At 45.4% G+C, this 27513-nt stretch overlaps 1 protein-coding gene and 1 long non-coding RNA gene across 3 annotated transcripts in view; one reads left to right on the top strand and one right to left on the bottom strand.

Moving 5' to 3' along the window:
• The window catches only part of MTERF3 (mitochondrial transcription termination factor 3), a 257285-nt gene extending 253992 nt beyond the window's left edge, over positions 1-3293 (top strand). For both annotated transcript variants that reach the window (XM_086966030.1, XM_086966029.1), the window contains one exon: positions 2128-3293. In XM_086966030.1, coding sequence (XP_086822156.1) covers positions 2128-2322 — 195 coding nt within the window. In that variant the 3' untranslated portion in view covers positions 2323-3293. The remainder of the gene's footprint in view (positions 1-2127) is intronic.
• Positions 1-27513, bottom strand: part of LOC147724471 (uncharacterized) — a 134019-nt gene that overhangs the window by 18051 nt on the left and 88455 nt on the right. The window lies entirely within an intron of this gene.

Genomic DNA, 27513 nt, shown 5'->3' with positions numbered 1-27513 from the left:
TCTAGATCTCATCCATAATTGCAGGAACTTCCAAAAGCAGCAGCCAATGTTTTCTTAAAATGCCATTTACTTTGTCAGTGAACACAGAATATTCTGGGACAAACGCTTCTGCTTCCCTTTCCATCTCGTTATTTCTTGACTAAAGTGTAATTTTGCTGAACCTTTGCAATTCTATGTGCTGTGCAGTAGTTTTCCCTTGTGCTTTGTAAATTGTTAGGAATATTATTAGTGAAATACTCCTAGTGTCAGTCATTCTAGTCTCTTCAGAAGATATGCTCTGTACATGAGAGAGATCTGGCCGTTTTGGAATAATGATCATGTAGAGAACAAGTATAACACTCTACATGTGTTTTCACTGTAGTCCGTTTAGAAGAAAGATTTGGGAGGAAGAGGAGATAGACCAAACTGTGCTCAACACAGCATACCTTACCTGAAAATCTAGAATGGGTGATGGGTGCTAGGTGCTGTCCAGCCTGTGCATTTGCCGTAAGTACATTGCGACTTTTCAACTTGGACTGCATCCTCTTTCTCTTGTGAAAGAAGTACACCAGGGATGATGTCAAGTGCAAACCTTGGAAGGAGTGCAGGCAGTTTTTTGCCTGGCAAATGATAGCACTGTAGAGCGTGCAAGACTGCCAACTTGTGTGTCTGTCTCTTCAAGGAGTGATCAGCAATAATCCTTAATGAGGGAGAGTGTGGGTCCTTAAATTACTGGAAGTTGGACCATCTGAAAACCAATAAAAGGATACCTTATATGATAATCGCTAAACGTGCTGCGTAATAACACTGATCTAAAACAATAAGTCAGTTGATCATCAGGGTATTTCATTCACTCAAAATTTGAGAAATATTCAATTAGACGAACATAGAAATCTTGGTCATGCAATTCATACACAAATTGACAACACAACAGTTGCATGCCTAACCAATACAACACAAATCCAAAAGTGTAATGTAAATTGTGTGAACTTCAATTTTCATCATGAATTGGTGTCAGAACACAGTTTACTTTGCACTTTTTGGATTTGTAGTGGTGTATTTTTTTTAAATTCTTTTTATTTACAATATAAAATGCAGAACATCTGCTTACCACTTGAGACATCTAAAGCAGAGAGCTTCCCTCTTCCTACCTATAACAGAAAGTTCACCTGGCCCATTTGTATAATACAGAAAGAAACCCCCATCGCAAACCTCGAGTTCCAAACTACTCGCATTCCAATGCAGTCTCCATATAGGTTTGCCATGCTTCCCAGATATTGGTCTATTTCTTGAGACAGCCTCTACTTTCATAGATTTCCGTTTCTGCTACCGTGCACCAGTCCATATGTTCTTTCCATGTTGCCAGGGCTGGCTCGGTCCCAGCTCCTCATAACCTGGCAATGTTTTGGTTTGCTGATGCGAACCCCAGATTTACTTACAGTTTAGAGCATTTGGGAATTCTGTTTTCCCCCCCACACTTTAAGTATACATCTTTTGGTGGTGATCTCAATTGGACTAACTAATACCTGACTCACACAATCCTGTATTTCATCCCAGTAAAGCTGATCCTCTGGGCACGCCCACATAAGGTTGGAAGATGGAGCCCTGACACTCTCACCACCTGAGACTATCAGGATCTGTCCTTCCCATCTTCCGATCTTCCACTGTGACTTTCTGGAATGGTATGACCTGTGCAAGATGTACAGTTGTATGATCTGGAAGCCAGACCAGATTGAAATTACTTATGGTATTGATCATTCTCATTGCGTTGTACATTTAATGATTTTCACATGAGGTATCCTTTTTTGTTTTATAATCCCCAAGTAGTGTCCCCAGTTTGTTACATTGTTCCATTTGGGGCGGGTGTTAGACAATTTGGGCTTCTGGGATGAGTGTAGGGATGCGGTGTACACATTGAAAATGTACTGCTATACCCTTGGGTCGGCAGAGTGTGTGCCTGTGTGTGTGTATAAAAGTAAAGCCTATTGTACATAGTAACTTAGAATACTTTCACATGTGTAGGCGGATTGCTATGAGATTTCTATACGTAGAATTTAATGTTTTAATAAAGGTTACTTTAAAATGTTGCTACACAAAGCTTACATGAACCGATTAATTCATGTTATTTACCTCTCTTTTTCTTTGCAGGTTTTTAACACAAGAGTGTTAAAAGTCAAAGAACGACATATGTTTCTTGCGTTCCTGGGGCGAGCACAGTATGATCCAGCAAAACCCAACTATGTCTCCCTGGACAAATTTGTATCCCTACCCGATGAGGCGTTTTGTGTGGATATTGCCAAGGCATCGGTGCAAGACTTTGAAAAGTTCTTGAAAACACTTTAATTAATAACACATGCGAAAGAAAATCTATTGGCCTGCGAAATACATGTAGTAGGTGAAACAGTAGACTCGAAGCTGGAACAGAAAGTGCTGTTGGACTGAGCAGTATGTAAATAAACTGTTGCATAAGAGCAAAAGTTATGCACATAGAATTCAAAGAACACTACACGAAAAAATGAACGCGCCTTAGTGCCACTGTTTTACTACTTTGTATTCTTCTCATCAGCTCTTATCAACATGCTGAAAAAAAGGTTCTTTATTAACTGCATCTGTTTGCCAAGAAAGAGAATTATATTTTTCTGAACTAATCAGAAGCAAAATATATTTTGGATAAAACAAAGCCATAAAAACTCTGGACATCTGTTTTCCTGACTTTTGTCTGGCTTGTTCTCATTTTCTGTTTTTAATTAAGTACCTACTCCACCCGGACTGAGCTTGATATTGGTCCAAGGTGCATGGAGCGACTTGGAGATACTTGAAATGGCACGACTAATACTAACAGTACAAGTAATCATTTAATATTGTTTTTCTAGTGACTAGCTCAAATCATTGTTTCTGAATTGGAACCGTAGAAGATAAAATCCTTAATTTATTTACGGAGGCAGCAGCAGAACAGCGGAACTTGAGTGACCTACCTATATCACAGCCATTCCCCCATGTGATGATGCAAAGGTATTATGTAAGGTTTTAGGTTGCAAACGGCATTACCTGTAAGCATGAGGTTTTAGGTCTTTACTGTAAAGCTGTAAATAATATGCATTTGGGTCAAGGAGCAAAGAAATGTTATTTGGTCGGAAAACCAGCAAATGAAATACAGAGACGGAGACAAAGTTTATGAAGGCGACCATGCCTACAATCAATAAACTAGTTGCAAGCATGCAATTGAATTTGCTTTGTACAAAGAATGGCCAGACTGCAGTGTATGTAATTGTATCATATTGCTAGCTAATAAAATTGCAGACTTAAGTCTGGCATTTGGCGTGTAGTACTTGGAATAAAGTGCAAATGCAAACTTTGCAAATCACACAAACAAAAACATTTCACTAACTTTTCTTAAATCAGGTTCAAATCAGCCAATCAATCAGGATTTGTAGAGTGTGGCTGCTTCACCTGTGAGGGTCTTGTGGCGCTATCGGATAATGCTGCTAGTTCTCCTATTGGTTGAACAACCACGTTTTGAGGTCCTTTCTGAACTACTGGAATGATGGCGAGGCTCTGAGGTTTAGTGGGAATTCGTTCCAGGTCTTGGCGGCCAAATGGGAGAACGAGTGGCCTCCGCTGTTGGTCCGGCAGATGCAACGGGTGGCAGCTAGGTCGAGCGATCCGGGACAAATTTCCTGGTGGGCTGGTGAAAGGACCTGCGTTGGTTGGGGTAAGTAGGTCCTTTGTTGTGTAATGCCTTGTATGCATGGGTGGGTGGCTTGTACTGGCATCTCTTGATGACTGGTAGCCAGTGGAGTTTCCTGAGGTGAAGATCCATGTGTGTACGTCTGAGGTGGTCGAGGATGAGCCTGGCTCGAGGATGTGTAACAAAGACATTGCTGAATACAACACAGCCATCAGGAATGATTTGACTCTACATGGTGGTGACATGTATGTGCCTACTAGCAGAAGGTGAATGATGGAGATAAGTTTTGTGAAAGGGCTACACATCTAGAACAGAGTAAAATGTAGGTCTTTGGGAGGTACAGAACCAGTAAAGAGGTGATCTAGCCTGTGAGTTAAATATAGTATTGCCACATATAACACACCAACTGTCTCCCCATCTCCCATATCCCCCACCACATAGCTGTCACTCCGGAATCACTCACTTGGTGGTACAATACCCAGGCAACACGCATGATGTCTGTGTGTTCAGGCACATTGTGTGCTACCATTATCTAGCAAACGGTAAACTAGGTGACTGATGTCTGTTTAGTAAGGATGGATATGGAATTGGGTTAATATAGGAGCCAGAAAATACTGGACACTTTCAATAAATCATGTTTTTCTGAACAGATTGAAGGCGCATGTGGTCTACATGGGTGGATCATATATTTTAAGTGAACTCAACTACTGGTAGGCTGCAAAGATGGAATATGCCACATGATACGCAAACTGTTTGTGTGAGAGTCTAGCTTTGAAATCCTGAAATTAGGATTTAAAAGTCTGCAAAAAGTAGGGCGTAACAAAACTGCAAATTCCAGTAATATGGTGCAACGGTGTTGCTATATGTGCAATATTACAAAACATCACATTCACTTAGAGAATGAAGAGAAAGTGTGAACAGGGAGCACATCAGAAGGTTGGTGGCGAGCCACGGAAGATTTAACAGGAGAGCTAATGTGGCTATTTTAGTTGATGGAAGTTACATTTATAAATAGGCACATTTTAACGGTTAAAATATCTCTTGTTTTTTCCACAGCTGTTAATACTAACTCTAACATCCCATGTCCAACTGGACATATAATCAACGCTGCTAGCAAAGAGCACTACAAAACAAAATCTAGCAAAATGCTTGCCTGAACAAGATAAAGTAAAGAATGTGAAGTTGAGTGGTATCAAGGTTTTTTCAAACCCACCTGACTTTTCCTTTTTTTAATCAGTGAATTAGTTTCTGCAGGCTGATATTTGATGGCTAACTATTTATTGACCTTAGGGTTTTGTCTCATGTGTGCCTCTATTTCACTCAACTGTGCTTTGACACTAGAAAGTTGGAGTAAATCCTTTAGCAGGTTGATTTACATCTTTTTGTGTATGCTAGAATCCGCCCCAAACCAACACTGCTCCCTTCTGATAAGGCTAGGGGCATTGTGATGTATTCATTCGGCTGAAATGGTTGACGGTTGTAGAATGACTTTCTACTGTCCAAGCATCTATGGAGTAGCCTGTGATAAGGCAACAAGTGGGTTTATATCTTACAGAGTGAGTGTGAATGGCTCTGAGTATTCCTCAGTTGCTGAGGAGTTAAGCATGTTGTGTTTGTTGGTGGCGTGGCTGACAGCGCATCATTACGGTCGCACACTAATGAGTCTCTACCATACCGCTCGCCCATGCGAAACATTCTGATGCAGGAGAACTGATAATACCGTCAGAGGACTGTGGCCTGCCCTGCAGGGACATACCAGTGCCATCCATACATCCCCTTCCCCCAGGCAGACTGAGGGCTGCTGGTCACAGGCCTTGCCCATGAGATGCGCTGGGGAACATCCTGAGGCCTGCTGTGTCTGCTGCTCCCTGGCCATTCACAGCATATCAGAGGCCGGGTCCTGGTGGGAGATGTGATTGACTCTGCATTCCAGAGCCCTGGCGGGCTAGCCCCCCCACTCTTTTGACCTCTGGCCTTCCCTCCTTCCTGCTGGCCTCCCTGAATAAAGAGGGACCGCTGGGCTCCCTGCACCCGAATCCACGGCATGAGATGCTACAAGAGGACATCAGAGTCGCTCCCTTTGCAAAGCTACAGAAGAGTCCCTTTTGTGACCGTGAGTTCCCATCCCCTACTATCAGGCTGGGAGGGACTTGCCTCACTTCTTGGCACATGAGGTCTGGCTTACATCTTGGCCTTTCACCTGAACTTAATGGACCCATACTCATCTGTCTCCTCTGAGTATGCTGGGACTTCCCCATGTACCGGTGTGTGGTTTGCCCTGCCGCCGAAGATCCCTGGCAGCCGAAGGTGGGTGGGATGGCTTGTGCTCCCCCACTCTGAAATAGATAAGCGCAGGTCCATGGCTACTTTGATTCGCTGTCCTTTGCTCAAATGCCATAAATGCACCTGCACTGCGAACGCGGCTGTCACCATTGTCTGGACCTCCACTGTGACTGACAGGGGTTCTGTGCTCCTTTTGGCCCTATGTTGGACAGATCTTACAAAATCACTCCTAGAATACAAAATGTATACCCTTGTAAGTGATGGTAACTTGCATGACAACCATCGAAAATGAGGTGTTGGATATTTAACCTTCCACAACGGACCTTAGTGACCAGATGCACTCCCTGTCTGAGAGAGTCCAGACCCTAGAGCACAGACCTGAGGACGTTGAGGAAGCTCAAGAGGAAAAAACAAAGATTTTTGGCTTCCCGGAGGGGGTTGAGGGGCTAAAGCTGATGGTCTTCATGGTGACGTGGTTTTTATCAAGCAGCTGCATCAGTTTCTGGCCTGACACGCCGGGGTCTTCCCTGCACAACCTTCTGGTCCGGCTCCTATATCACCAGCAGGACCAGATGCAACCCTTAGGGCGGCGCGGTGAGATGGTCCCCTTGTGAGGCAGAATATGTGAGATGATGTTTGCGGACTTCACCGTTGCCTTGCAGCAACAACGCGCCTCCTTCCTGAGCTTTAAGTAGCGACTGCAGAAGCATGGGGCTGCCTTAAGATCATCCTGCTCCATAAATCCTACTTCTTCATGAACCCAACAGCAGCCTGGGACTGGATTGATTCACATGGCCTCTTTTTAGGATTGTGAGGGGAGGGGCAGTGATTTGGGGTCTGCAGTGGGGGGTGCCCACCAGTCTAGTCGTAGGGAGTGATGGTCTGGTAATCATCGCTCCCATCCCCAACCCCGACTCAGGCACTTCAGGACCAGCGAATGGTGCTCACGGAGGCTGCTTTCTGGAACCCCCACCTGCTGCACTAGACTCATTTCCCTTTCGGGGGACTCTGTTGCTCCCCAATAGTTTCACCTCACAAATGGCAGACGATCTGGTCTGAGCAATTCTGATACAGTTGCTATAAGTCCCTGCTGGGCATTTTATCAGATTGGGGGGGGACCAGGGTGATAACTGGTGGCCAGGATGGATCAAGCCCCTCCCCGGACTCAAGTTAACTCCACCTAAGCAACTATCTCCTGCCTTCATCTCCCCTTATTGACCTGTTGCGAGCGGTCCTCAGCAGATCAGGCCTGCCCTCAACAGAAAGTCCATTGAGGACAGTGGTATCTCCTGGGTGATATGCTGGTTGCAGACTGCGCTTTTCAGTTTGTACTTACTCCACAGTTCTTTTTCCCCTTAATGTATGTTTATTGGTTATTCTCACTGTACCAGAGACTGGGTTAATTTGCTGGGGATGGGTGAGGGAGCGATGGGGAGGGTTATACATACGGTGCTCATGTCTAACAATTATACAGTTACTAGCGGCCCGCCCCAGCATTGCCTGGGGCAGAAGGGGGCTGGGGGCAGCATTTCAGGCTTGCATGCACTCATGGCTCCCGCCCGTCCCCGCGGCTCTTGGCTGCTTCACTTACCTCACCCGCCGGCGTTCCCCGGGACAGAAGGGGGCTGGGGGCAGCATTTTGGGCTTGTGTGCACTCATGGCTCCCGCCCGTCCCTCGGTGCACACCCGTGGCTCTTGGCTGCTTCACTTACCTCACCCGCCGCTCCTCCCCGCGCTGCTGATTTCACTGCTCCTCCGCTTCTCGCTGCTCCTCACCGCTTGACCGCCGCTCGCCGCTCCTCCCTGCGCTCATGTCCTCCGCTCTTCCTGTTGCTCCTGAACGCCGCTCCTCCCCGCGCTCCCGATGTCATCACGCAGACGTCGTGGCCGCCGCTACTTGCAAGGCACTACTTTATTTTTATTTCTAAATTTTTTAAACAACGTATATTTTTTATTTTTATATAGCCTATGTCCTTCTGCTTGCCCTGACCTGGCTCAAAGGACACAGTTCTCTCTTTATAATAGTAGTATAGATTACACAGAATATCTGCTGCATGTCACTCGACAAAATGATCTAATTCACTCCCAGCCTCAGTGCTGTAAGGTTCAATTGCGCTACTCCAAGAGATGCACACAACCGGTGGGGGGGTTAAACTCCGTCATTGTTGGCGAGGTCAAGTTTATATCACACATTTCTCCTATGCACTGGGGCCCTGAAATTGATTTGGATGGGTATCCTTTTCACTGTCAGCAAGACTATCCTAAACCCTAAAGGGAGGTTTCTAATGAGGAAACTAGAAGGTAGCCCCCTGATGACTGACAAAATCTAGGCCACCCCATGTCTGCCAACAGCTTTTCCTGCAAACGCTCTCCTTCCATTTGGTGGAGTGGGCAACCACCCAATGGTTAATAGGGGGAGACTTTAACTCTGGCCTGGATGTTCATCTTGATGGGTCCTAACCTCTTTTCCGAAGACCCAGACAATCACCAATGCGGAATCATTGGGCTTCCGGTTATGCCACTGGTCACTGACAGGCATCTGGATGGCCCGAACATCCAACTCACAGATTTTACCTATTTTATTGCCTTGTCCATGACCTTTACGTGCGTCTCGACTGCGTGGTCTTCTCATCATCTCTTTGTCCCCTGTATATCATGTGTAGAATATTATGTCAGGAAATATCAGACCATAACCCAATGGTACTGGCTTTTGATTGGAGGGGAGGTTTACCTGCCATTCCCCACTTGGCAATTCTTCAACCCAATGCTAGAAGATCTACATACATTAGACCCTAGCCACAACACTGATCATACTGAGACCACTGCCTGTTCTAGGGCCCTGAAGTAGGAGGCTATGAGGTCAGTCACCTGAGGCCACTGTCGACAGGCTCGAATGGGAGAGCACACCTTTTTAGAAGGTGATTTGCTCCAGGTGGAGTAAGCCTATGGAGAGGCAGAGCGCAAAGTGGTTGATTCCGCAGTGCCCGTTTAAACGAGGAGGCAGTCCAGACAGAAAGACTCAGATGCATAACCAGGGGGCGCGTGTGGCCAGAACGCATTCGGCAGCTGATAAGTCGGGTCAGTTGCTGGTATGGATCCTTGCAGACGACACCCGATGGCTCCCCATCCTGGACCTCCGGGATGAACAAGGTGTCTCTATATATTCCCTTCAAGAAATCTGCGACATATTCTTCTGTTTCTATGATAGACTCTATAGAGCCACACACAGCTTGGAGAATATGAGGACATTTCTGGTTGACACACCCCTGCCTTGCTTCCGCCCATTCTTTGTGAAATGCTCGAGAGCCCTATAACTCACAAAGAAATAAAAGCAGAAATCATGAACCTAGCATAGGAGAAAGCTCTGGGCCTAGATGGTCTAACCATCGAATTTCGTAAAAACTACTTGCCCTGAGGTTTTCCAATTTCTAGCAAGAAGCTAGTGATTTTGAACCCTACCTCCCTCCGGGGGCAGTCTTGATACCCATTCTGAAACCCCGTAAGGACCCATTGAACCCAGCGTCCTATAGGTCAATTGCATTATCGAATGCGGACTGCAACATTTTAAGCAAGGTCTTGACTGACAATCTCAAGGACATAATCCCTCAGTTAGTTTACCTGGACTCTCATCTATTTGACACCTCTACCAGTTGATAGATAAAGCAATGGCACGCTTACCCTACTTGGCAGTGTTAACACCTGACCTGGGGAAGGGGTTTGATACCCTGGACTGGACTTTTCTTTTTAAGACGCTACAGTCCTGAGCTTTGGCCCCGAATTCCTATATATGATTCATCTCTTTTACTCAGCCCCAGTCATGGTAGAGGGCATTATCTGGGATACAATTACAATCTATACAGGCACTAGACAAGGGTTCCCCTCTCTGTTCTAGCCTTGGCCATGGAACCCTTTCGTGCCTAGAATGTGGAGGGAGGAATGGGAGTGGGAAATCCCCCTCAGAGATGTCATCCATGCAATTGCCCTCACTGCAGATGATGTCCACCTGTATATTCTGGATGTCCTAGAGTTTGTCGAACCTTGCGACTGATGGCCAACAAGAGCAAGTCCATGCTGGAATAGCCCCATCATCACTTGACCTCTTTTTGGGCACTGAACCTCTACCGCTACCTCTACCGCTATTTAGTAATTAATATCTTCCACAACAAGAAGGATCTCTGCAATGGCAACCTTACATATGTGGTGGTCACACTCCGGGCCCCTACTCCAACCTTAACAGTGTGGCTCCCCCATGGACCATTTCTCTTATCTATCCCTTTATATCATAAAGCTTCAATCCCTGGCCGGTGCTATAGTGCGTCACCTCTCTGGGGTACCAAATTTATCTCACAGAACTTGCCTCCCCCCAGGCAGATGCTGCATGCTAAGAAACTGTCATATAGTTACTGCTTACCTATATACCGTGTTAAGTTAGCATGAGCTTATTAAATGTTTAAACGCCATTTTACCTTTTGCTGCTTCTGCACACGACACATAATTGTTGCTTTAGCTTTCAGCCTAGAAGAGCGTTGTGATTTATACGAGAATAATATGTTATTGCTCTGATAACATTGCTTAGTATACGGTGTCTGTACAGTGAGTGCTGAAACCTTGAAGGATAAGTAAACACAGTGTTATTGTAAGGTCTGATCTTCGCACTTTCCTAGACATAACATAAATGCAGCTGCTGGCAAATCTGGCTTTAGGCGCGTTTTATATTGCTTTGCTAAGAACACATAAACACACTTGATGGTGCTTCGCATGCAGAGAGCTGGTGGAAGATGATGTGATCCTCTGCCACTGAGAGATTGAGGTATGGGGTCGCCCTGCTAAAGCCCAAAGAGACCTTCTTAGATATAATATAATATGCTAGTTAGGGAGGGTGAGAATTAGGTGTTGCTAACTCCTATTCCTTTCAACATTTTAGCATGTTGTCACCTTTTGCCTTTTATGGACTAGTAACTATGCTGATAACTTTGCTTCTTATAATATGTTTGCTTGTATTATCTAAGATACAGCGCTTGAGAACCCTGCATTAGTAAATAAATATTTCAAATATGCACGAGTCCTCATTTACTCCACGTTCTGGTTTGAAATGATTGTATAACGAAAGCGTGTCTATGTGTTCCATGTGACCTGAGGTATTCTAAGATCATGTTCTGGTTTGTCTAAACATTGGGAGTTTGTTATGACCAATGAGACACTGTAGCTAGCTCGGTAAGGGGATTTTGGGTACTAAGGTGAGTTTTGGGCCCTCCTAATTCACTGAGGTTCAAAATCTCTATGCACAGTTCTGTAGGAGAATGGAATCCCTGCTACATGGCGCCCATACGTTGGTGGTCTTATATCATGACACTTGAGTAGTATGTCGTTCAATCCTTAACCCCTTCACTGTCGTTTCCGGAAAACGGTGGTGTCGGAAAAAACCTACCTGTTTGTGAAATAGGTCTTTTCAAGCTTGAATCTTTCTGAAACGGTTTCCTTGAATTACAAACCAGTTGTGCTACAAAGTTTACTTTGTCCTTCTACATTTCTGTGCCGTCATGGCTGCTGTGGACATTCCGCAGCATAGTCGCATTGCGGTGCGCAATCATTTGCTGCAATACAATGTACCTGTTGATGGCATGGCCGTGATAATGGTGGTGAGTGCGGAAACGGCTTACCCGTACAAGATCTTTTATTCGTGGGTGACATTTCCGGCTGTGGACGGCACTTCGGGTGTGTTCCACACTTACACTCCCTCTCCTGTACCGAATGAATATACGCCGTACAGGGCACAGGAAGTACCTATTGATGTTTGGCAGCATAGAGTTTGGTTTGGTGGCGCCCTCCCCCATTCTTTAACCGCTCCGAGGTTAGGTCCTTTGTCCATTCCAGGCGCTAGTTGGCCTGTTTTGGCTGGAATTACACCTCATCCTCTGCACGGAACTTGTAACGTAGCAGAGTTAAGGCGACTACATGTTGTCTCCATTAGCGTTATTAGAGCTTTGGTGCAGTACATAACCCGCAACCTTCCAGGTGGGCCCCCGGCGGGTGCGGCGCTTTCGGCTGGACAGGGCGGTATGAAGCTCAGTCCTGTAATGGTCAACACTGTAATGGGCAAGCGTCCCCAGGATAAGGATGATTTTCCTTTCTGGCTTGCCGAGAAGTTTGACCTGCTGGAAGCAGTATTTCCTAATACCTCTCCTGGTGAAAAACACAGGATTATGACGATTAGTTTGCCCAAAGACTTGGCCCCTGAAATCAGTGACTGTGAATCCTGGGGTAAAACATTTGCGGCGGTCTATGCGAGATGTTACGGCACTCAGTCTATGGCTGTCCTGCCTACGGTCCTTAAGCGTGTTCAAGATGACCACGTACCTGAGGCTGCGGTTGAATTGGGTATGCGCCTGTGTGGCACCTTTGATGTGGTTTGCGATCTCAATCTTGCTAATGTCAAGCGGGATGCAGTGAACTTTCAGGTAGCCAATGCTTTGGCAGCGCTTCCCGATGCCGAGAGACCCTGTCAGTTAGCGAGGATTATTGTGGCGGCTTATAAAACCGTGGGTCGCAATAGTAGGGGACTAAAACCTTTTTCGACTAAAGAAAAAATGCAACCCCAAGGGCAGAAGTCTGAAACAGACGTTCAGCCCAAGTCCAAAAAACAAAATTGGCCTAAAAAACAGAAGCAGGGAAAGCAACAGCAACAGAAACAGGAGTCTCGTCCTTTCGCCTTCATTGCCTGCGCCTACAGAACGTGTTTATGACTTGCGCAATCGCGCGACGATTAAAACATCTGATCGTTTTCAGGTTTCTGATCAACGCTGTCCTCGTTCCTTTCAGGACTCATCGGCCTCAGCGACCGGTGGAGGAGGAGGCAGACGGGGTCGGGGTGGCCAGCAAGGACGTGATCAGCCTAACCCGAAAGAAGGTGCAGGAAAGCAGGACGGCTCCACGCCGAAAAGACCGCAGTTTCAAAAGAAGAGAGTCGCCGCCTTAACAGCGAAATATGCCACAGATAGTGAGAACGCGGCTTCGGAATATGACATGGGCTCTGACCTTGCTGGACAGCGCGGCAGAGATTACCATAGTGTGGGAGGCCCTGCGTCCACTACTGAAGGTGACAGCGACTGATTGTTATGTTGTGATTGAAACAGCTGATACTAGAGTTGCTCCCCCTGACAGAGTTTATGAAATAGTCCTGCTTATTTAAGGTGACGTACAACGTACCATAAAAGGGGTATTTTGGGAAAATCTTTCGTCTACGTATGACATTTTACTTTCGGAGGCTGACGGCCCCCACCTTTTGTTCTCGCAGCTCCGCGAGGGGAGGAGGTGATCCTCCCCAGTTTCGCGCACACAGTCTCGAAGGAGCATGCGCTGAATTTTGCAGAAGAGTGGGCTAAGGCACTGGCGCCGGCTCTGTACCGTACACATTGTGGTTGGGATACATTTTCCCCAAACCACAAGAATCCCTTACAGTCTCAGCCGCAACCTCAACCACAATATCCCATTCGACGTGAGGCAAAAGCTTTTGTCGCGGCAATCCTTGAACAATTGGAATATCAAGGTGTAATTGAAACGTGTGTCACCTATTAATAACCCTCTTTTTATTGTGACCAAGCCAGACGGTTCATATCGTTTGGTATTGGATTATCGGCATTTAAACTCGCATTGCCGTACCTGTGCAGTACAGAATACTCACAGCTCTGCTTTGGTGGATAGTCTTGTGCGGTGTGCAAAAACAGTTTCGACCTTTGCCTATGGGCTATAAGAATAGTCCTGGGATTTTTCCTGCCCGCATAGTCTCTCTTCTAGAGAGAGTGGACCCGGATGCATGCTTGTATGTGGATGACATTCATCTCACAGACAATGAACTTTGGGAGCATCTGTGTCGCGTTGACCGCTTAATTTGTAGCTTTGCAGACATGGGTTACAAATTCAATTTTGCAAAATCGCACATTGCTGAATATACAGTGTTGTTCTTGGGCTACGAGCTCAATGATGAAGGTAGAGGTTTGGCTCCTCATTTCCTGGAGAAATGCGCACAACTGCGCGCTCCGTCAACTCTGAAAAAATTACAGTCTTTACTGGGTTTTCTAAATTTCGGGAGGACATACATTCCGGAATATGCCCAGCGTATCAAGCCTTTGTATGCTTTGATACAACCAACTTTTTCCAAATCATGCTGGCTGCCTGAGCACTCAGCTATTCTGCAATCTTTGCAGGCTGATCTGCTCGCTTCTAAATTTTTACTGACTCGTGACAACCACACCAACCTGGTGATAAAAATCATCCCTGGGACGGTGGGTTTCACGTACCTTACTTTTAATGAAGGAGACGCAGTACCTATTGCTTACAAGTCACACTTGTACACTTCGGCTGAAATTCGATTTTCCACTGTGGAGAAAGTTTTGACAGCTGTACAGATGGCGATTCTTAAGGAACGTGCTCTGTCACAGGGAAAGCTCATGTTGGTTGTTACCCCGTGTCCTGCCTTGGAGGCAGTTACGAAAGCCAGTGTACCAAATTCGAAAGCTTTGCACCCTCAGTGGATACAATGGGCTGCTTCCTTGACGTCCTCGGATGTCACGTTTATTTTTGACGCCTCATTACGGTCGCAGGAGTATTTACAGTATGAATTTGTTCATCCAGCTCCTTTAGCTATGCGGCCTTTGGAGGATTTCCATTGCATCATTTACACTGATGGTTCGGCGCAGGTTGCGCATGGCTCTAAACATGCCTACGTTTCCGCATGCGCCATTGTGGTCGGTGCCATGGTGAACGATGAGTTCAAGTCCAGAGTCGTGCATACGCAGACTCTAGGGGACTGCACTGCACAATTAGCAGAACTTCGGGCTCTTTTGCTTGCATTGGAGTACGCGGATCCTAGTGTGATGACTCTTATTGTGAGTGATTCGTATTACTGTGTCCAGTCTTACAATGAAAACTTGTTCTTTTGGAGGCAAAATGACTTTTGCGATTCCAAAGGTAGCACAATAAAGCATAAAATGATCTGGGTTCGAGTGGCTGAGCTTAAAGAGCGGTTGCCACTTGTGTTTGTAATTCATACTCTTGGCCACCAGCGTGTTGGAGTTCACGCTGTGGGTAACTCGCTTGCTGATGAAGCATCGAAATCAGCGGTATCTACATATTTGGTTGCAGTAGTTACACGGTCCAAAAGTAAGATAGATGATGACATCTTGGCGGCGGTGGCTGCCACTGAGAAGGGAGGTAAATGTCCTACGGGTTTCCCTTCGAAGTACACATACCACTTAAGTCCCGATAAGGTTCCTTATGTGAAGCTTCCTGGAGTCGGGAATCGGTTGATTCCCAACTCTGACCGCAGGAATACATTGATTACAGCGGCACATGAAGGTGTGGCGTCTGCACATCCGGGCGTCTCGGCCATTGTATCACAGTTACAACAACGTTTCTGGTGGCGGGGACTGTACAAACCAACGCACGATTATGTCCTTCAATGTGACTTTGCCAGCAGATCAAGCCTTCGACTGCTGCGCGTCCGCCACAGACACAGTTGTACATATCTAATAAACCGCTAGGTTGCATTTATTTAGATCACTGCGGTCCTTTTTCTTCAGATACTGCGTATAAGTACATCTTAGTAGCAGTTGATTCATGCACACGCTTTGTGTGGGTCTGGCCCCATCGCAGCGCTGATTCAAGGACTGTCATAAGAGATTTGCGTGTCTTTGTAGGGATTTTTTGCTGTGGTACCTTCCATTCGGATCAGGGTCTGGCTTTCGCCTCTAAGGCGTACAAGGATGCCATGATTTCGATGGGGGTCCAAGTCAAGTTTTCGTCTCCATACAGACCTGAGGGTAATAGTGTAGTGGAACGAATGAACCATGACTTAAAGCAATCATTGACAGCTCGAGTAATAGGCACTGGTAGAAACTGGCTGGCCCATCTCAATGGCGTGCAGCGTGCTCTTAATAATCTCCCTAGAAGGTCTCTGGGTGGGCGGACCCCATACGAGATGCTCTTTGGTATCAAGATGTATGTCCCAGACCTTGACGGTCTAGACTGCGCGGCCCAAGCCACAGCCTTTGACGTAGATGAACATTGCAATGTTTTACAGGATCTACAAAAGTCGAGAGACAGTCTTGCAAAGGAACATTTGCCCTCCACATCGGATGATGCGCTGCAGATCCCGGTAGTTGGCTGGCTACCCCAAGTTGGAGAACTGGTTCGAGAAAAGATCGATAACAAGAAAGAATTTGGTCCTTCCTATCGAGCTCCGGTTCCAGTGCTTGGAGTGAAGGCCACACGAAAAGTCATTTTACCACAACTTCCAGGTCGTAAGGAAAACAGGTTTATCTCAATTGACAATGTCAAGATACACAGAGTGGCCGATACTTCTTAGCAGGACACCGGCAGTCTCCTGTCCTTCGATTGTGAGAAATTCTGTTTTGGCCACTGCTTCTAATCCTGAGCCAGAGGTGGCCATCGAGATGCCTACAATTTCCAGTCCTTTATTAAATACTTTGCCTGGTACTAATGTTGATGAACTTGATTACACATACCCACCTGACTTATCTATGCCTGATTTGCAAACACGTTTGGCCACAGAATCCAGATTTTCATTTGACACTGTTTCACATAATTCAAACAAACCCTCACGTTTTGCGATTTATGCCACCCTATTTAGAAAACATTTTTTGATCCCCCCTTGTACATATATGGCTGGTACTTTTTTCGATGTACCTTTTTATGTCAATTGTTTTTTTGTTTTATTTTTTCGAATTGTCAATGGACACTATGTCGAGGAGAGAACATGCATTCGATATCTTAATGGAACTTTGGCCCCCCATTCCTCTTCGCATTCAGCACACAGACTGAAAAGAGACTTGACTTTTGTCAACATCACTGCTTGGCCTGTCCTTGATGGAATTGTGTGGGATGCAGTTAAATTTCAAATCCATGGCCCAACTGAGGTTGTTAATGTCCCTAATGTGCTCGAGTAAACATGGGGGATGTAGTGAAACAAAACATACGTTCTGATGATTGGGATATTCAGGCCGTAGAGGCATTGTTTTTTGATTTGAAATATTATGCTGCCTTTGATGCTGAAGATTTGTATTTAGAATCTGCTAATTATGGTGAATTATTTTGCTTCCAACATTTTGGCAACCATTATCTGCATAAAACAAGTTCCAGAAGGATTGCTGTAAATTATACACAGTGGGAGCATTGCCCGGCTCCTTTACAAGGCAGTTCGAGTACTTTTTTGAAAAAGTACACTTATTTTACCGACTTTAATCAGTCCAATCCCGAGTCTTTTTATTATAAAATGACACAGAAGTCCATGTCTAAGGTTAGACTTACCAATACTAAGTTGTTGTACTCGAAGTCCTTTCTAGACAAGTTAGCTGTAGAAGGCTAGGAGTTGTGGAAGGAAACCATTGACCTTAAATCAGTTTGGGGTTCTAAAGGTTGGCAGGTACAAGGCACTGAGGCTTTGCACCGTGCATGTCTCATCCCAAATCATATGTTGTTTTTGAATTCTACCATTTTTCAAACCACATGCTTTGGATTGGCTACTTCTAAAAAATTAAATACTCCTGCCTTTCCTGAATTGGAGGAATATTCCGGTTGGGGTAATACTAATGGCCTTTCTTTTGCAAAATTCATCATTTAATATATCACATTTGAACCCTAAGGGTTGGCTAGTGTGGCACAGAAGTGCAGATTCCTGCCAACGTCGTTTTCTGGGTTTAGCTGATGGCTTTACTCAGGTCAGGCCCGATCCTCGTTTTGAGACTGACCATTCTGTCACCACTTATTCAGTAGGCAAATTATGTCAGAATTGGCTCAGACATTCTACCTTGGCATCAGTTAAACTTCATCTATCCAAGCTGACAGATGATGTGGATTTGAATGATTTCATTAAAGGCCCGGCTAGTGGTAGAACAAAAAGATGGATATATGCGATTTACAATGAAATCTGGAAATCATCGCAGATTGAGGCGGCTAAACGCCTTAGGGCCATTGATCAAGCTAATTTCGAAAAAGTGCTTGCTGTTGTAAATAATAGATTTAATATGCTTTCTTCCCGCATTTACACATTGAATAATATTGTGTCTTCTGTTGTTGATATTGTACAAGATGAAGTGTCTGAGCTATACCATGGTCAAAATCAATTGCGTTCTATTATGCAATTTGCATGGACCCTGCAGACACTTAAATCTGGGAAGGTGCCTTGTAATTACATGAACGTGTCTTCCCTCTTTGCCCCTTTTAATTTGACTGACAAGCAGCGCTTACTTTCCATGAGAGATGCATCTTTTTCCATGTTACACATTGAAAGGTTAGAATCTTTACCATTTTCTGTGGCAGAAGCCACTACTGCAACATGGCTTATCCACGGGTTAATCACGTTACCGTTTGCTTTGTTTAAATTTACAAATTGTATGCAATATATTGCGATAGGCCGATATGAACCGTTAGGTAATTCATATCTGCATGAAGCGTGGTCGCTTTCGTTTACTTACAGATGCCTAAAAGATGGGAAAGAGGTATATCTTAAAGGAGAAGAGTGCACAGAGACCCCAGATCACTCATTAATGTGTAGACATATCCAATTATATGGTTCCTGTAACCAGGAACGCCCGAATCCTGTGTTTTGAAAGGTACACCGGTTCCCGCAATTGTCCCTACTTTCACTTTACTGGCAAACAGTAGTTATTTACTTTTGAATAATGAAGATTGTTGTGGGTTAATTAGAGGCATTGCTTATGTGGTAACTGTATCTGAACGCGTGGTTTGCTGCAAAAACGTTCTGTATCCTCCTCCGCATGGGAATTCAGATGTTTCCATCTGGCCGCGAATACCAACCTTGACGTCAGAGTTCAATGGAATGAGTAGAATAGAGCCCTTTTGTCTCAAAAACAAGTGGCCTGAGTTCGGCTCGTGAAACATTTGTCCTTCACATCGCCAACACCCGCACAGAGGTGCAGGCCCTATTAAATACTGACTTACCATTGCATTTCAGCAAGTTGATCCATTCAGTCTTTAATGCGTCCTCCACCTCTGGCCTTGCACACTTTTTAAAAATAGTTAGCAGTGGTCTTGTGACTTCATTTGAGAAGATATTTGGAGTCATTCCTGCTTTCTTCCATTCAATATTCTCAAGCTTATTTGGTGGATTTCCTGTTTTGCTGGCGCTGGCTGCAGGCGTTCTGGTTATATTTTGTTTTATTAAAAATGGATGCCCGCCCTGTGTTACACGCCGCACAGCCCCACCTGGCACTGTTCCGCAACAGGATGCTTGAATACTATGGCACGCTGCCGCTTGCGACCTTAAGCACGGCATATGGATTATCGTTTCTATTTTCCTATTTCACATGTGTCCAGCCTGTGTTTCATTGCCTGAGCTGCGATTTCGACTGGGCCCTTGATTTGTGTCTCTGCAAGACTGTGTCTCCTGACGTCGATTTTAATCATCTGATGAGTCCCCATAGTTGCTCACGAGGTGGTTTGTTTTGGCGGAAGGATTATGGCCATGGCAGCGATGCATGGACTAATGGGTCGCTGGAACATACTCGCAGCAGCGCAAGATTTCTTGGCACACAGCTTTATTGAGATCCCACTGAGTTGTCCTCTGATGATGCTAGAGGCTCCGGTGCTTGAAGAGCACGTATGTTCTTTCCCACTATTAAATTGGATGGCTGAACTGTTTTCGGATGACGACAGTGACTTCATGCTGGAGGCTGTTGCTGCTTATTTTGCATATTTAGTCCTGTCCTAAAAGCTTTCGACTCTTTTGAATGATAGTCCATTCTGAATTGCAATTTTTTTTTTAAGATTATGCGTGATTTTTTCGTTACCCGGACCTATTGACTTGAGCAAACATGAAAAATTTCTAAATTGACATACAAATGCGTTTTTTTAATCAATCTTTATAATTTGACCTGGCTCATTGTTCTTGAACTCTGTCTTCTTGATGTGCCCGTGCCTTATCTTATCCGTGCTCGGATCATGGGGGGATGTCATATAGTTACTGCTTACCTATATACCGGGTTAAGTTAGCATGAGCTTATTAAATGTTTAAACCCCATTTTACCTTTTGCTGCTTCTGCACACAACACATAATTGTTGCTTTAGCTTTCAGCCTAGAAGAGCGTTGTGATTTATACGAGAATAATATGTTATTGCTCTCATAACATTGATTAGTATACGGTATCTGTACAGTGAGTGCTGAAACCTTGAAGGATAAGTAAACACGGTGTTATTGTCAGGTCTGATCTTCGCACTTTCCTAGACATAACATAAATGCAGCTGCTGGCAAATCTGGCTTAAGGCGCGTTTTATATTGCTTTGCTAAGAACACATAAACACACTTGATGGTGCTTCGCATGCAGAGAGCTGGTGGAAGATGATGTGATCCTCTGCCACTGAGAGATTGAGGTATGGGGTCGCCCTGCTAAAGCCCAAAGAGACCTTCTTAGATATAATATAATATGCTAGTTAGGGAGGGTGAGAATTAGGTGTTGCCAACTCCTATTCATTTCAGCATTTTAGCATGTTGTCACTTTTTGCCTTTTATGGACTAGTAACTATGCTGATAACTTTGCTTCTTATAATATGTTTGCTTGTATTATCTAAGATACTGCGCTTGAGAACCCTGCATTAGTAAATAAATATTTCAAATATGCACGAGTCCTCATTTACTCCACGTTCTGGTTTGAAATGATTGTATAACGAAAGAGTGTCTTTGTGTTCCACGTGACCTGAGGTATTCTAAGATCATGTTCTGATTTGTCTAAACATTGGTAGTTTGTTATGACCAATGAGACACTGTAGCTAGCTCGGTAAGGGGATTTTGGGTACTAAGGTGAGTTTTGGGCCATCCTAATTCACTGAGGTTCCAAATCTCTATGCACAGTTCTGTAGGAGAATGGAATCTCTGCTACAAAACGAGCTGCGCAACAAAACATGGATGGAGTGCTGAATAAATCAAACATTCACCCCAGTCAAGAGATCTGGGTTAAATCCATTGTTCATTCGCTCAGTATGCCACCCCAGTTTGCACCAAGTCATATACAAATCAGTCTTCACCCTGCTCCTCATGGGAACATTCCAGCTCGAACTGCCAAGACGGATCCTCCCCGGACCGGAAACGAGCCTCCTGGGACCGGTTTCAGGATATTATCCGTCATCAGTCAGGCTAGCTTGAATCAGCACAGCAAGCAAGGGGCCCACGTCCAAGGATGCTTGTTTCTGGTCCAGGGAGGATCTGGCCTGGCAGTTCGGGCTGAACTGTTCCCATGGGGGTGAATGTATTCTTTGTTCAGCATTCCGTTCATCATTTGTTCTTTTTGCATGCTAAGGCACCCCTTACCTACCCTACACAACTCTTTCCACAAAATCTCTCTGAACACATCTGGTACATGTTGGTTGTCCCCCTTGTTGTGATGCTTATTTATATACACCCCACACCTGGCAGTTAAACCTTTGTTTTAGCAACACCTTATCTACGCTGTTGTAAACTCCTATTGAAAATGTAGCATTTTAAATATTTGCTATATGTTTGTTGGTCTGCTAATTTACAATTACTTGAAAGCACAAATATTAATGTAAAAGAAAACTTAATAAAATATATTTTTAAAGAAAGTGTTGCTTTTGTTGACCACAAGAGCCCTTAATTGTATGCACACTCTTCCGGTGGTACTATATAAGCATACATTACAGTACTACAAGTGTGTATCAGTGCTTAGTTTCAAAATTAAGGTGTGATATTGTGACTAATGTAATAAATTCTTTAATGCTTGATAAATAAAAATCATTGCAATTAAAACATTAAAATCTTGACTAAAAAAACAATACCCAGTTTCCTTAACCCCTTGCTTGCTTCTTCCAAAGGCCGGCGCAAGCACTACCTTCGTAGTGCTGCACTTGTCCGTTAGCCGACGCAACCCCGCCCACATAATGGAATGCCCCGCTGCGGAATTGCTGCTGCGTTTAAGGCGTTAAACAATGTGCACCTGTACAATCAGAATGTTTCTATGGTTACATGCCGTACCAGAACATTGATACCACATATAAACATTTTATCACAAACTTACTGCGATCATAAAACTGATAATATGTTATGGTTACATTCTCAGGAATACACAATAAAAACTATAAACATTATATTACATTGTGAAAATATGCTATAGGGTGGCTATGTGCACAAAGTGTAATATTATTGACCATTGTGCAAATGAGCAAAAAAGTGTCTCTATATCCTTTGAAGCCTGTTATCTGAAATTACCTGAGGGCTAGAACTTTGAACAATGTATGGCATTGTGCAAACGAGCAATGAAAGTGCTTCAGTGTTTTCGTATATTGTTTTGAGCCTAATTACCATAGTAGCTAAGGCACAAGATCATTCAAGATGCCAGCAACCTAAAAACAGCCACTATCATTTGTAATTCATAAAAAAAAACCTTCGATGCAGGCACCAGCAATTTTTCAGAATTTGCAAACATTTTTATCATATGACCTAACAATCAACTCGCCCAAGAGACATAAAATAATGGTCTGACCTTACCTCAACCTTAAGGAATGGAGGGTTTAAAATTTTGCAGTGTATTTTAAGCAGTTTAAGGCACAAACATACTATGTGCAATAAGGTTTCAGGTGGCCACCCACACAGTCTACATTTAGTACTTGACCATTGTTTGATCCAAGGTGGCATATCCTCCTTGGTTGAATATCTGCCCCATCTTATTTTTAAGAATGTTTCTTTCATTTGAACCGAGAAATGGGCATTCAGATAAGGCTGGATTCCCAGCGACTGGTGTGAATCAATCACAAACCATGCATGGGATTTTGCTGCTAAGGCTATCTTATCCGCATTAAATTAGTTAGTTTAAAAAACATTTTTAAGGATTTGTTTAAGACTGGACATTGTCAATCCTGAGAGCCCTACCTGTAGATTCAAAACTCTGGAGGCATGTTGAAATAAGGGATCGCCAGGTATCTGTATAGACAGAACAAATTATTTCATGCCAACAGGTGTTAACTAAAGAATCGGGGTCAGATGAAAACAAAGTACATACATTTCAGAAATTACCCTTGCAACACCATAGACTGTCTTTGGAGGCTAAACTCCAATCTAATTTCTGCTTGGCCAATTGACCTAAGGAACCCAAATATTGAATTATAGGCCTTAATTACTAATATGTCCAATAATGTTGCATCTTCCACTCTGGTAATAGGCAAGAGCCATATGTAATAGTTAGCTGTAATTTGCTCTCATAACTTTGAGGAGATGTTCGTATAACTGGCATCTCAATGATTTATGTAAACCCTTAAAAGCTTAACATTAATAAACCTTTGTAGGCCTATTGGAGTTTGGCTCAGCAAAATTGTATCGTCTGTGTAGTGTAAATAACTCAGATGCACCTCAGCAATTTTTGGAGGATGGGCGTTAACAGGCTCAAGGTGCTTTAGTAGGTCTGACAAAAATAGATTAAAAAGGCAAGGTGCGGCGGTGGCCAGGTAAGATGGCTGGGCGGACGTAACTCGCCTCCGCACTGTCGTCCCCGTGGCTGTCTTCGGTGCTATTGATGGCAAAATCGCACCAAGACACAACTAGCTGCGGGGACTGAGTTGCAGAATAGTTGGCAACTCGGAGGATTGAGGTTGCTCAGTCCCCAGAGACTGAGAAGGTCGCGAAAAAGAGGAGGGGCCCACACCGAAAATGGTGGCGGTGACCCCCGAGGCAGCAGTGGCACTCTTGGTGCGGCGGTGGGCAGCTGGTGCCCAGGTAATGGGACGGGATGCTCGCTTCAGGGATAGAGAGCCACTCCCACAGCACGCCTCGCTGAGGTTTCCGGTAGGAGCCCCTTGATTTTGGGGCTTGGGGACTTCCGCTGGCCCTGGGGGTTCCCCTAATATAAAAGAAGATTACCCCCTGATGTGTCCTGTTTGCCAAGGAAATAACGTGGGAACGACCAGGAGCCTGAACTTAAGATGGTGGCCATCGCTGCCATTCCAGGCCTGCCTGAATGAGATTGTGGGGTAACACTGGAGATTGAGAGATGATATGCCCTAATACCGACACGCAGAGGGTCATAATGCAAGCTGCCTGCCATTTTACAAGAGTAGCAACCCCAATTTTTTTAAGGGGTCCACAAGTCCCTGAGGGAGCTAGAGGGGTAATAGTTCTCCCCTGCAGTGTGGAGCCTTTAGAAAGAGCACTTGGACAGGGATACGCAACAACGCGGGGAACCCCCAAATCCTGCGGATGTAAGGGCACTAGCTAGAAGCATTTCGTAGCAATTGATCAGAAGAGGGCCACCCACAGAGAAGGGGGGTGAACGGACAGCACTTATGCCACAGAAAAAGGGGTCAGCTAAGGCATCCAACTACTTCCCGACAGCAGAGAAGAAGCAAGCACTGGAGCAGGGGGCAAACACGGACACCATGGCTCTCACGAAAGAGGATCTCTTGTCATCCTTCAGGGAGTTCAAATCAGAGCTCCCAGCAGATTTGAAAGTGGACATTAGGACCTCCTTGGATCAACTGAAAGATCACCTGACTGAGCGGATGACGGACCTTCAACAAGATGTGGACTCTGTGGGCACATGTGTCCTGGAGGTGGAATCTCAGACCCATGAACTAGAGAAAAAACGGCTGCCATGTAAGACATCATACAGGACTTACAAGCACAGCTACATGCAGCTCTTTTAAAGACAGAAGACCTGGTAAACAGATCACGACGTGATAACATTAGAATTAGGGACCTTGAAGAGGGCGCGGATGGACAAGACCTGGAGGCGTTCATCGAGGGGCTCTTGGCAGAAGTTTTGGGGTCAAACCAAACAAAGGTCAAGATTGAGAGAGTGCACCGCGTGGGTGCCCAGCAAGGAGGAGAGCGGTGGCGCACCCGCAACATACTTATTAAAATGCACTCCTTTAAAGCTAAAGAGGCAATTCTTCAAGCTGCCAGAAAGAAAGACTAGATATCCTTACAGGGCTTTCGTTGCAGCCTCTTTCAGGACCTGGCACCAGCGACTTTACTAAGGAGACAGCAGTTTAGGCCCATCACTACAAAGCTAAGAGAAGATAATATTAAGTATAGATGTACAATCCCCTTCGGTCTGGCCTTTGAACTGAACAATAAAACAAAACATATCACAGAGTTAAAACATGGTCTGAGGCTTCTGGGTCTTCCTCCAAGCGCAGAGGAACATGCGGAGTCTACCTCAATAGGGAAGGAAAGCAAGAACTTCTCACTGTGGCATGCGAGCGTAAGGGGAAGGCACTCAAAAGATTAGAGTCTGCACCGCAATTAGAAGTATGGCTACAAAAGACCCCTTCAGTGGGTAGGAGCTCCAACTAACGCGAGAGACACAATAGGGGAGAGGTTCACTCCCGAGAGCCCTATGCTAAGCTGGAGAATGGACAGTGCTCGGCCACTCATAGTCCCACACTAGACTATGCAACTGGATGTCTTGATGAATGATGACTATTTGGAAAAGACAGCGCATCTGTGCTGTTCACCCCACGTCATGAACTTCTTCTTCCACAAGGTTATGGCTGGGAGCGCCGGAGCGCTCCGGCAAAGATTTTGTTTGTATAAATGTGTTCAATGTTGGGGGGTCTTCACGGGGGGCTGAATTAGAACAAGTTGAGGCTTTGAATATGAATCTATGATGGCTCAGAATTTGCATCAGTACATTGAGAACAAGAGAAGGCCCTGTACAAGAGAAGGCCCTGGAATGGACCACCTCCTTCCTCTCCGGCAGAACCAAGAGCGTCCCCCTCCCCCCCCTTCCGCTCCGAAGCCACCGGGATCATCTGCGGTGTACCCCAAGGCTCATCCCTCAGCCCAACGTTGTTCAACGTTTACATGGCACAGCTCGCACATGTCGCAGGACGGCACAACCTCAACATCATCTCCTACGCCGACGACACCCAGATGATCCTCTCCCTCACCAAGAACCCCCACACCGCCAAAATCAAACTCCACAAAGGAATGAAGGCCGTCGCTGACTGGATGAGGAACAGCCGACTAAAGCTGAACTCTGACAAGACGGTGGTCCTCATCCTCGGATCCACCCCCTCAGCCTGGGATGACTCCTGGTGGCCGACTACACTGGGAACACCCCCAATACCCACCGACCACGCACGCAACCTAGGGGTCATCCCCGACTCTACCCTCTCCATGCCGAAGCAGGCCAACGCTGTCTCCTCCTCCTGGTTCAACACCCTCTGCATGCTTCGCAGGATCTTCAAGTGGATCCCCACCAAAACGAGAAGAACGGTCACCCAGGCCCTTGTCAGCAGTAGACTGGACTACAGAAATGCACTCTACGCTGGAGCCCCGGCCAAACTCCTGAAATGGCTCCAACGCATCCAGAAGGCCTCCGGATGCCTGATCCTCGACATCCCCCGCTGCAGCCACATCACATCCCACCTGAGAGACCTGCATTGGCTCCCTGTCAACAAGAGGATAACCTTCAAACTACTCACCCACGCACACAAGGCACTCCACAACACCAGACCAGCGTACCTCAACAACCGTCTCAGCCTCTACACCCCCACCCGCTCCTCTCCGCAGACCGCGCCCTCGCCACCGTCTCCTGCATCAGAAGAGTGACTGCCAGCGGCAGATCATTCTCCCACCTCGCCGCTAAGACATGGAACACCCTTCCCATCCGCATAGAGCAGACCGAAGACCTTCTCACCTTCAGAATACTTCTCAAGACCTGGCTCTTCAAACAGTAGCAGCCTCCCCCCCCCCAGCGCCTTGAGACCCACACGGGTATGTAGTGCGCTTTACAAATGCAATGATTGTTTGATTGATCAGGCTGGATGTTCTCTTTTGGTAGATGGCATTAGCAGGAGAGAGATGGGCTTCAAACAAGAGCTGATATTGAGGATGAAAGATGCTCTGGGGTTATGCCGATATGTATAGCTTCTTGGAAGGCAAAGGGGCTGAATTCACCCCTTAAAAGGCGGAAAGTCGGAAATATCTGTTAGACCATGACTTTGAAGTTGTGGCCTTGCAGGAAACACACCTAAAGAGAATGGAGGAGCTTCGGCTGCGCCACAAACCTTATGCATTAATCTATAGATCCTCAGCGACCACCAAACACAGAGGGGGTGGCTCTAATGTTTCATAATTCCCTGAAATTCCAACCTGAAGATATTAAGTTCGATAAGGAAGGTAGGGTTATTATGGTGAAAGGGAAAGTAAAAGGGAGTCTTTGCATATTCATATCAACGTATGTGCCTAACACAAGTCAGTCGACTTTTCTATCTGCCTTGCTTACTATGATTGGTGAGTTTGCGGAGGGCCCGGTGATACTGATGGGAGACTCTAACTTCACATGGCACGGGGATATGGATAGTACACACCCTCACAGGTCTCCTACAGGTAGCTTCCCAAGGAGATTTAAACAGTCAACACAAACTTTTGGCTTAGTGGATGCTTGGCGACATCTTTACCCCAACACTAGGGACTACATGTTCCTTTCCCACATCCACCAAACATACTCAAGACTCAATTATATTTTTATAAGTCAAGGTCTTCTGGGGTCTCTTCAGGAAGCGTAAATCCTCCCAAT

The sequence above is a fragment of the Lissotriton vulgaris genome, chromosome 4_1, assembly GCF_964263255.1.
Source record: "Lissotriton vulgaris chromosome 4_1, aLisVul1.2, whole genome shotgun sequence".
Lineage (NCBI taxonomy): Eukaryota > Metazoa > Chordata > Amphibia > Caudata > Salamandridae > Lissotriton > Lissotriton vulgaris.
Note: the sequence above shows the minus strand (reverse complement) of the source record. Positions and strands in the feature narration are given on the sequence as shown.